This window comes from Centroberyx affinis, unplaced genomic scaffold, assembly GCF_046629955.1.
Source record: "Centroberyx affinis isolate AG114_WGS23_722 - 3 ecotype Tasmania unplaced genomic scaffold, CSIRO-AGI_Caff_v1 ptg000367l_1, whole genome shotgun sequence".
Classification (NCBI taxonomy): domain Eukaryota; kingdom Metazoa; phylum Chordata; class Actinopteri; order Beryciformes; family Berycidae; genus Centroberyx; species Centroberyx affinis.
Window position 1 is genome coordinate 118,940 of NW_027279038.1, and position 10,899 is coordinate 129,838.

General features: G+C 41.0%; 1 protein-coding gene across 1 annotated transcript; it reads left to right on the forward strand.

Annotated features, from left to right (window-relative positions):
* The first annotated feature begins 438 nt into the window (after window positions 1-438).
* Window positions 439-10,213, forward strand: itgb6 (integrin, beta 6). Its single transcript, XM_071515726.1, has 16 exons — window positions 439-475; window positions 632-701; window positions 1,153-1,232; window positions 1,507-1,708; window positions 1,800-2,046; window positions 2,252-2,417; window positions 2,631-2,792; window positions 3,301-3,396; window positions 3,683-3,772; window positions 5,105-5,239; window positions 5,763-6,180; window positions 7,198-7,420; window positions 7,916-8,010; window positions 8,982-9,098; window positions 9,228-9,394; window positions 9,512-10,213. Exons 2-16 carry the CDS (start codon window positions 647-649, stop codon window positions 9,608-9,610), a joined length of 2,352 nt encoding a protein of 783 aa, XP_071371827.1. The 5' UTR covers window positions 439-475; window positions 632-646; the 3' UTR covers window positions 9,611-10,213.
* The last annotated feature ends 686 nt before the right edge of the window (window positions 10,214-10,899 follow it).

Genomic DNA, 10,899 nt, shown 5'->3' on the forward strand with positions numbered 1-10,899 from the left:
AATGTAGCCTACCATAGTACGATAAGGTCACTGTAAACTCACTACCTGAGTACAGACACACTATAAATCCCTGAAGGAATGTCATAGGAATAGGTGATTTTTCGTTATAGTTGACCCGTGGCCTTTAACATTAATACATTGTTTTGTTTTTCCACTGAGTTTTTCCCAGCTCAAGGTTGCTGTCCCGTTTTTTTTTTTACAATTTGGATTCATTTAATTACGGAAAAATATTTTTCTCTCTAGCCTATCTATTCCCTTTTTAAATCCTTAAAAAAATGGAATCATTGTCGTTTACATAAAAAATAAAAAAATCGAGGCAGCCACATTTATTTTCCCATACAGTTATTGGATATCGATTTCAAATGACACCCCTCGCGCCCGCCTCGTTTGCACCTCCAGTGTTCTCACCTGTACGGAAGTGAACACAACTTAAGAGGCAGGACAGGTAAAGCAGCACTCACCTCCTCCTGTCCAGGTAGGCTGGAGCGCTCTCTCTCTCTCTCTCTCTCTCTCTCTCTCTCTCTCTCTCTCTCTTAGCCTGCTTTTGGTCTAACACTGTCTTATATTTCACTTAGACTCCTGTAAATATGAGACACCTTGAACTGTTTACATTATCTTTCCTCATAACCAGTAACCGCGCGGACTAATGGGGCTTGTACTACTGAGCCTAATTCTCCGGTATTGGATCAACAACGTGGAGGGTAAGGAGAGTTTTGTTTGGCTTTGCTTTATTTAAAAGTCAAGGGCAACAGATTTACAATGTCTGAAAAAAATGAATGACAGCTTCTCGTTCATAGTGCGGCCCATAAATATTTCCTCTTGGAAGTTGTGATTGGTTAATGTGTTCCTATTGCTCATAACACTGTTTATCAAACAATGTTATCTTCCTTTATTAGATTATGAACCAAAGGACGCCTAAAAGTTTTTTACTGCACTTCATCATGAGAGTTAAATGGGTCATAGATGTTAATCAGTGCATCACATTATAAACAAACCACAAGACATAATGTTTTAATTAGGTATAAGAACTTAAGACATTTTTATTGAGTTATTTTCCACTGAGAGCCTTTAAGATGAGACTTCCCTATAGATGTCGACGCATCTCAGTGTTCTGCTTTTTAGTCACCTCTGTTTTTCCCTGTTCCCGTGCAGGGTCATGCTCAGTTGGAAGCGCTGTGAGTTGTGACGACTGTCTCCAGCTCAGTCCTCACTGTGCCTGGTGCTCGCAGGAGGTAGGCAGCTACATTTGGCTTTATGAAACCACATGTGTAAGATGACCATGATCATAAATTCAGAAATAATTGACTTTGATTTTGAACTGCTGGTATGCAATAAACTACAGAGAAAACATCTTTTACTGACAATGGTTGGAAAGTTGCACATTCGGACGATAATACAGTTGCATATTATAATGTAACTAAATATTCATAGCTTTGCACAGTAAAAGTGAACTCAGTCTTCAATCTGTGGACAGCTAAACCTTTGACTTTTTCTTCCATCTCTCAGAATTTCACCGACTGGTTCTCTGTCAGTAAGAGATGTGACACACCAGACAGCCTGCGGGAGAAGGGATGTGTCAGCGACCGGCTGGAATTCCCTGTTTCCCACGGCCAGATCCTCCAGGATCGCCCGATCGGGAAGAAGTCAGACAATAATACTAACAGCACCCAGATCTCCCCGCAGAAAATGACTCTCAAGCTACGGCCTGGTACGCAATCTGAAGCATTTTGATGATTTGTCTCCAGAAACCGTTCTTCATTTTCAGACAGCAATAAGCTGTTTATTTTGTTTTTGCGCAGGCAGTCAGATGACCTTCCAGGTCAGAGTTCAACAGACAGAGGACTATCCTGTGGATATCTACTACCTGATGGACCTTTCAGCATCCATGATCGATGATCTGGAGATGATCAAGGACTTGGGCTCCACTCTGTCTAAAGAGATGGCCAAACTCACCAGTAAGTTCCGCCTGGGCTTTGGATCTTTTGTGGAGAAACCCATGCTGCCCTTCATCAAGATCACAGAGGAAGACCTGGCCAACCCCTGCAGGTAGGCTGCAATTCAGCTGTGAAAATTAAAACAGAACCAGTGACTCATCTTCCACCACATTCTCTGTAGACTTATGGTTGAGGTTGCAATGTTATATGGAACTATTTCTGAATCTCAATCTGAAAGGTCAGGTTGTAACAATAGTTGTTGCAGTTGCAGAATGGTATTTTCTGAATGCTCATGCCTGACCTCTGGTGTGTCACAGGGGTGTAGACTCTGACTGTCCGCCAACATTTGGCTACAGACATGGACTGTCGCTGACGAGCAGCACCGACAAGTTCAACCAGATAATTTCCAAGCAGCGGGTGTCTGCTAATATTGATTTGCTGGAGTGTGGCTTTGATGCAATCATGCAGGCAGTGGTTTGTGGGGTAAGACATGCAATGCATCAGAAAGTTTTATAATTTTGCTTACAGTCTGTACAAACAACAGGAATTTGTCAACTAAGGATGCAAATTTGTGATTTTGTCTTGTGTTGGGACATGGAGTAACACCCTGCTCTTGTCATTTAACCTCTTGTCAGTTGTCAGAAATCCCTCCTGGGTTTGCTCTGCTTTTAAAAGATATCTAATGTCTCTTGATAGGACAAGATCGGCTGGAGGAATGATTCGATGCGTTTGCTGGTGTTCGTCAGTGATGCTGACTCACACTTTGGGATGGACAGTAAGATGGCTGGCATTGTGATTCCCAATGACGGGCAGTGTCATCTGGACTTAAACAACGAATACTCCATGTCCACCATGTTGGTAAGCTCACAGAGGCTCATGTCCCTCAACTGAGTAATAGTTCATTTGATGTTTTTTGTTTTTTTTCTTTTGTATTATTTATTGTTGATTGATAAGGATCCCCATTAGCTGTACACAAGGGTGTTAGCTATTCTTCCTGGGGTCCCACTAAAACACAATATAAATCCAAAACAAATGCAAAGTTTAAAAACAGGATACAATAAAAATATAAAAATTAGGACCACTTTGTCATGGCCCACAGCATGAAAGACAAATAGGAATATTCATAAGATAAGTCACATTTGTACAGTAAACAATGATTCTTACATATCAAAAGGCTAAGGAAAAGCTCAAATAAACAAAAGTGTGAATACAATACATATGCATGGATACAACAGTATAAAACAAGTGGAATTAAAATTAAAAAAACATTTGACCTTAACTCATAATCAAATGTCTCTTTCATTATTCAGCATGAAAAATCACTGCCTTCCATTTTTAATTGTTGAAATTTTACCTAATTTTCCAGGAGTACCCAACTCTTGGACAGCTGATTGATAAATTGGTGGAGAACAACATCTTGCTAATATTTGCTGTGACAGAAAACCAGAAACACAACTATGAGGTGAGCCTTCTTTCCCATAGCGGTATTCATTTGACACTGGGGAAACCCAGCAGCAAGTACTATAGGTTCAAACTATAGAACTGTAAAAAAGGAAATGTTTCTCTCTGAGTGCAACGTCACTGAGGTTAGCATATTTGATTCATTGAGCAGCATTCTCATTGGACCTGTTTGAACAAGCCTTCTTTTCTTCCCCTTTCCTTGCCAAGGTATTCTTTCCTCTACGGGACTGAGCCAAGTCCGCCCGCATTTCTAACTGTGCTTTTGCTGTTATGTGTTTTTCTCATAGAACTATGCAAATCTCATACCTGGCGCCACAGTTGGAGTCCTGGCGACAGATTCGCGGAACATCCTGGAGCTGATTGTAACGGCGTACAAAGTAAATAAACAAAGTAAATCTGAATGTGTGGGCAGGCTGTATGTGCAGGTTGTAAGACGTAGGACAAAAACAAATGCTGCCATTATGATTCAGTATAACCTTCTTATTTTGTTTTTTATTTAACTAGGCTAATCTAATTGAAATTGACGTTGTTTCTTTTTAGGCAAGCCCCAACAAAGAGTTTCAGACAAAAATGTGACACATTAACATCAAACATACATGAATCAATCCTCTGTACATCATTTCTTTCTCTTTCATTAGAGCCAATATGACTCAGCCTTGTCTTCTCCATTCTTTCTTACTCTCTCGCTTTTCCTGTTTCACACTTTCTTCCTATCTCTCTCTTTTTCTTCCCGGCTCTGGGCCTGTCCTTTGCATCAGTGTGTTTAACAGCAAGTCTATGCCTGTCCCAGTTGTTTGATCCCCCCCCCCCCCTCTCTCTCTCTCTCCCCCTCTGTCTGTCTAGCTCTTGCACTTCATCTCCTCTTGTCTAAATCCCCCCTGGCGGCAGTGACTGGTGGCAAGCCTGCAGTCCTCTAATCACTTCATCAGATACATCCTTTACACCCACTTTTAGGCTCTGCCATGTTAACTACACTGAAGGGGAATCCCTATTATTATTGCACTGAACGCAGTTAGTGGTTGTTCTGAAGAGAAAAAAACAGAGGGGTATATTGTTGATTGGTATTTCTTACTTTTGTTTGTTATTTAGTAGATATATATTTTGGGCACCTTATTTTAACTACCATACAACATATTCAGTGAAGAAGAGTTAAATATATATTGTACCTTTGCGTGCAGTACTGCAATTCCACAGAATCTTTAGTTGGGTGTGTCCTGTAAACGTTTCCCCATTTTCTCTAAACATCATCCCTAGCAACATAGGCAACACAGTACAATGGGAAGGGAAACACACAGCTAACCCTCTGTTAGCACCCAGTCAATTTAGTTAGTTAGTTAGTCAGTCAGTCAAACAGGCAGTCTATCCTCCAGCTGGGCTGAGGTCAGCTGTCACTCTTCCCTCGGGTGCTGTGTACACCCCAGCACACCTGGGATGATGACTCACCTATACAGAAATAGCTTGATAGGAGTTTCCAAACAGTCTCAACATGTTACAGGTCAGTGCGGTCTGATGATTCCACCTAAAATGCCCTGACAGGTCCCGCTTAATGATAAAACAAGTCAATATATTGTTTTTAGATTTTTGTTTTTGTGATCTTTGCTGTCTTAGAGTGTATGATGGAGGAGCAACTTCTGCTCAGTACCACACCTTACTTTTCAAACTGCATTCTCCTACAGGGGGCTACAATCTGTCTGTCTGCTGTTTTCCAGGAACTGCGTTCAGAGATCGAACTGGAGGTCCTCGGAGACACAGAGGAACTCCAGATGTCCTTCACAGCCATCTGCCCGGATGGGACAGTCTTCCCTGGCCTGAAACGCTGCTCCAACATCAAAGCTGGAGACACGGTCTGTTCATTTTTTTTAATATAGATATATAAATAATCCATATAGATATCCAAATCCTCTCTATATTGTATTCTCTATCTGGTCTGTGGTATTAAATTGAATGACAATTGGACAATTCTGGTGGATTGAATTTGCCTTTATGAAAACAAATCATAGGTTGCCAGGATTTACAATAAGGACTTACAATATTGTAGAGTAAATCACTAATTTAATATCACTCATGGGAGCTATTCAAATTTTTAGTTGATATTTGCATGGAAAATTGTAATTAATAAGCTCTTTTCAAGCCTGTTTTGTATAGAATTATTTATCTGTGTTTTCTTATGGTATGTTCTGTGACTCTCGGTCAGCCAATGACATGTTTTCTTAGCCTTCTTGTCTTTTAAAACCACACTGAAAATAAGTTTTGGAAATTTAATGTGTTGTCCTCAATGATTTTAATGAGTGCATGACTGATAGCTGTGCATTATATTTGATTATCAAACAAACAAACAAAAGACCCCACCGCCTCTTTGCTCCTCAGGTAGTGTTCAACGTGTCCGTGGAGCTGACAGAATGCATGCTGGGTCCGCGGCGCTTCTTCCTCAAACCGGTGGGCTTCCAGGACAGTCTGGAGGTGGAGCTGGAGTCCCTGTGCTCCTGTGACTGCCGGCGGCCCTCCGAGGCCAACAGCAGCCTCTGCACCCAGGGCCGAGGGGCTCTGCAGTGCGGTGTGTGCATGTGTCAGCCGGGGTACCTGGGCCCGCAGTGTGAATGCAGTGAGGACAGCGCTCTGAGCAGCAACTGCCGTGCCACAGAGGAGGCCGAGTCCTGCAGCGGTCAGGGGGACTGCTTCTGCGGACAGTGTGTGTGTCAGGCATCCAGCTTTGGACGCGTCTACGGACCCTACTGCGAGTGTAACGACTACTCCTGCGTTCGCTTCCGTGGGGAGCTCTGTGGAGGTGAGAGCCTGGATCACAGTATTACTGATCATGTGGGGTGGAAAGAGTAATAAAACATCCTCCTCAAGTAGAAGTACTGTTACCTTGCTGAAATAGGTAAGTGAAGTAAAATTACCGGGGTAAAAAACTACTTACACTACCAGTCAAAAGTCTGGACACACCTGATTGAATTGACTATTGATTTCATTATCTTAAAGGCTGATCATGATCTAAAGGCTTAAGCTTAAATGCTTGAAATTTGTTTCTTAGACAAATATTAATAGTGAAGTCGATGCCTATGTATGAATTTCTTTCCAAAGCCTTTGCCTTTCCATCAAGGCAAAGGGCAGCTACTTTAAAGAATCTAAAATATAAGATAGTTTTGATTTGTTTAACACTTTTTTTTGTCACTGCATAATTCCATTTGTGTTATTTCATAGTTTTGTCTTTACTATTATTCTAAAATGTGGAAAATAGTAAAAAAAAAATAAAGAAAACTTTTGACTGGAAGTGTAAGTAAAACAGTAAGAAAGAAAGTAAACAGTAAAAAAGGTAGTTCATTTAAAATGGAGTAAAATTTACTGAGTTGCTTTTTAGAAAAGAGACCATTGTTAGATGAGATATTTCCCATGGAATTCTAAAAGGATGAGAGGACAGAGTTCTAGACTAACTAGATTATTTTAATTACAAAATTTTGAAATTACAAAATAAAGTGCACAAAGCAAAACCAGATTGCACTCTTCTTTGCTGACAGACCGTTCACTGTGAATGGCTCCACAATTGGCCAATTTACGACTTTCTAGTTTCTGATGCTTATGGAAAGCCTCAAAATTTGTACTCTGTAATGGATGTGATTTAAAATGTAGTGAAGTGACAATACTTCAGCAAAAATGTACTTAAGTAAAAGTAAAATTACTTTAAAATTACTTTAAAAAAAATAGTGTATTAGTTACTTCCACCCTTGGTATTTGGCAATGTGTATTGTGAGCCTTATGTATGTATGAACGTGTGTGTGTGTGTGTGTGTGTATGTGTGTAGGACATGGACAGTGCGACTGCGGGGAGTGTGTGTGTCAGAGCGGTTGGACGGGGGAGTATTGCAACTGCAGCACCAGCACTGAGGCGTGTGTGTCGGAGGACGGAGCTGTCTGCAGCGGCCGGGGGAAATGTGAGTGCGGCCGGTGTGTGTGCTCCGTACCCGGAGCTTTTGGGGACAAGTGTGAGAAGTGTCCCACATGCGGAGACACCTGCAGCTCTGCAAGGTGAGAACACATTCATATCGTCAGCTCTTAAAGGTGAACAAGGTTGTAATGTAGAAGCTTCTGTCTGCTTTGCCTTGGTCATTCTTGGGTTGTTGTTTTTTTTTTAACTAAAAGGTATAATATGTTGTCTCCTTAAACCACATGATCTGTCTGTTCTTTTAAGTACGGCCATATCATGTTCTGGGCCTCTTGTTCACATTTGTCCACAGATTCCAGGTGACATCAAAAGACAACTAATGTCCCCAACACAGGGCTAAAAGATTTCCTTTCTCCATTGTAAAGCAGCTGTCAGGGCTGGTGCATTTGACACCGCTGTTAAAGGGTAGACGGGTGATAGGGAGCGAGTGAAGCCTTGGGAACACTCCGATAAGTGGCCAAGACTCTGATTTCTCTGTATCAGTGATTATAAAGCCTCATCAAACCTTACCCTCCCAAGAGACGAGAACTCTGAGAGAAAAAAATGAGCGTTTGTTTGTCCGCTTGTTTTCTCCCCAGGACCTGCATAGAGTGCCATCTCCAAGTGAAGGACAGCGCTGAGGTGTGCGTCCAAAGGTGCAGCATTCCTAAAATTTACATCAACACAACAACAGGTGAATGCCTCCCAAGCCTACCTTATTGTGTACTGGCATTTGAGACCATCGTTATAATTATTTTTAAGTTTATTTAGACAGGGACAATGCACAACAACACATAAATCTCAAGCCAGCTTCAAATATAAGATTCATCTCTTTAGAAATGATGAAATAGAGTTAGCTTCTTACTCTGAAACAATGCCTTATGTTCTTAGCAAAATCTACAGGTTTCTTTAGTAGGAAATCTTTACCCCACCTGATCAAAACAATAGAAAACGTTACGATTTTACTGTATGTGCATTGAAAGTAAGAGTAGAAAGATTTACCATAGCGGACTGACTGTAAGTCTACATGGACCAGGCTCTTAGCATGATCCTAACTGTAACCTAACTGTACTGTAAATGCTCGATGTCGCTGGAGTTTGTTTTCCCAGCACAGTTCTTTTGATAAAGGTATCAACAGAGGGCCATGCTAAGTTTCCCCATGGGTCAGAGATTTGGAGGAATGCCGACCTGCATCGACTCGGGTGTCTCTCTGAAGCCCGCGCCCCCTCTCTAACAGAACACCGTCCATGTCCATTCAGCCAACACCAGACAATGGGGAACATATTATTTACCTTGTCGTACAGACAGTGCTATTGTAGTGTAAATGAATAGGCAAAGACCTCGGGTTCCTATATAGAGGGGATTATTTTGAACCCGGTTACACTTGTGCAAGCCGAGAGGTATATCTGATTATCACAGAAGATTTTCAGGCTTCAGATGTGAAAGACAGTGGTGTGGGACATACACACACACATGCACACATAAAAAAAACATACACACACACACCAGATTGTAGTCTTTGATATGGAAATCACACTGACAGCAAAACAGAGGCGAGTATATCCTCTTACGTTCTTAGCACAATACAGAGAGGGAAGGCGATACACAATGGATTCATGCCTTCATCCCTTCCTTATAGATATGTATGTTCACATTTCCTTTCAGAATATGACAAGAGCCAGTCTACGCAATGCACCCTGAAGACTGAGAATGATTGCCTCATCTCATTCACTGTAGTAGCCAGTGACATGTTAACCACCGCCTACAATCTCCAGATGTATGGTAAGCTCAACACAGAGAACAGAGAAAAAAAAGTTAAGTCTATGGTTTCAGGTACAACCCCTTATGTTTTAAAAAGAGATCTACTTCCCACTTTTATGTTGTCTCCTCTCTTCCTCCTTCCCTCCCTAGATTGCCCTGAGCCCCCCAACATCCCCATGATTATTCTGGGGGTCTCCCTCTCCATCCTGTGCATTGGCCTGATCGTTCTGGGTGTGTGGAAGCTGCTGGTATCAGTCCACGATCGGAAGGAGGTGGCCAAGTTTGAGGCTGAAAGGGCAAAGGCAAAATGGCAGACGGTGAGATCTTTTCTCTTTCTTGCACCTTGGATTTTAAATGTCCTCTCGTTCGAAGTTGGCTATTGGTTGGAAGTGATTATGACCTCTGACCTCTTCATGTGTCTCTTCTCTCCTCAGGGAACCAACCCTCTGTTCAGAAGCTCAACGTCAACATTCAGAAATGTAACTTATAGGAACACAGGGAGAGAAAAGGTTATCACAATGGATCACTTCTGACGATAAAGTGACAGCATGTTATGGAGGCAATGCAAACCACCATCTGAGTGCACTGGATGTGTATATGTGCATTTGTTTGTGTGTGTGTTTGTGTGTGTGTGTGTGTGTGTGTGTGTGTGAGAGAGAGAGAGAGAGAGAGAGAGACACAGAGAAAGAGATATGAACATTGTACAAATCTCTGTGTTGGTCAGAGAGGTTATAAGACAGTAGACAACACTATGAATGTCCTGAAACTAATCACAGACATACACTTTTGATGATTTTGCTGCTGTAAGGTGAATTATTCACCTACAACTGTGTGATGCAAGTGCACAGTTTGAACACTGTATTTTCCTGTTGCATGATCCAACAAGTTTTGAAATAACATACTGTAAGGTGCAGCTTGGAAACAGACTCTACAGTATGAGTGGTGTACTACTGAAAACTGTTTTTTAATTAATGTAAATATATAGGTCCATGGTTATGATTTGTTAAATATTCTGTTTGTTTTATTGTAAAGCAAGGCTGAGCCTTGGACATTGATTACTGAGACTGTTGATAATTGAGAGGTGTTTTTTTTTTTTTGAGCTGCATGGCACATAAATAAAGTTGAACTTTGCCTTATTTTGAAATGCTTTAAGCATTTATGCTTAATTTTGTGTTGGGGCACAATGCTTAATTGCTATGGGGTCAACTCTTATTGTAAGTTTACAGGTTATACCAAGGTTTCCCATACTTTTTCATGCCAACGACCCCCAAATAGATAAGAATTGGACCACACACCCCAGTTCGATAAGATTTAGTTCCAAGAAACCCCTGGATTTTTGTTGTAAGATACCGTCTGTGCTGTAGGTGGGGCAGTAAAACCTGTAACCAAAGCAGTCATCCCTCTACATTATCTCTTTGCCATACTCTAAAATAGTAGTAAATTTTAACTATTACACATTTTTTCATGGGGACTTCCTGGAACTCTACTGGATGCCCTACAAAGGGTTTTGTGTGTGTGTGTGTGTGTGTGTGTGTGTGTGTGTGTGTGTGTGTGTTTCAAAGGTCAAATATAATGACTCAAGTTTGGATTTTATTTTAACAAAAATTAGACCCCATTTGCGACGAAACCATATTATCCACTTCTAATAATAATAATTTTATTTCTGTAAATTCTGTACCAAGAATACTTCTATCAGGACATGAGATAATGACGATGAAAATAATACATTTCACTCAGTCTTGTACAATGGGCAGTATGTATATTTATTTTTCTTTTTTTTTTTCCGAAAACAACTTGAAGCCGTTATATTTTTTTCTTTGAA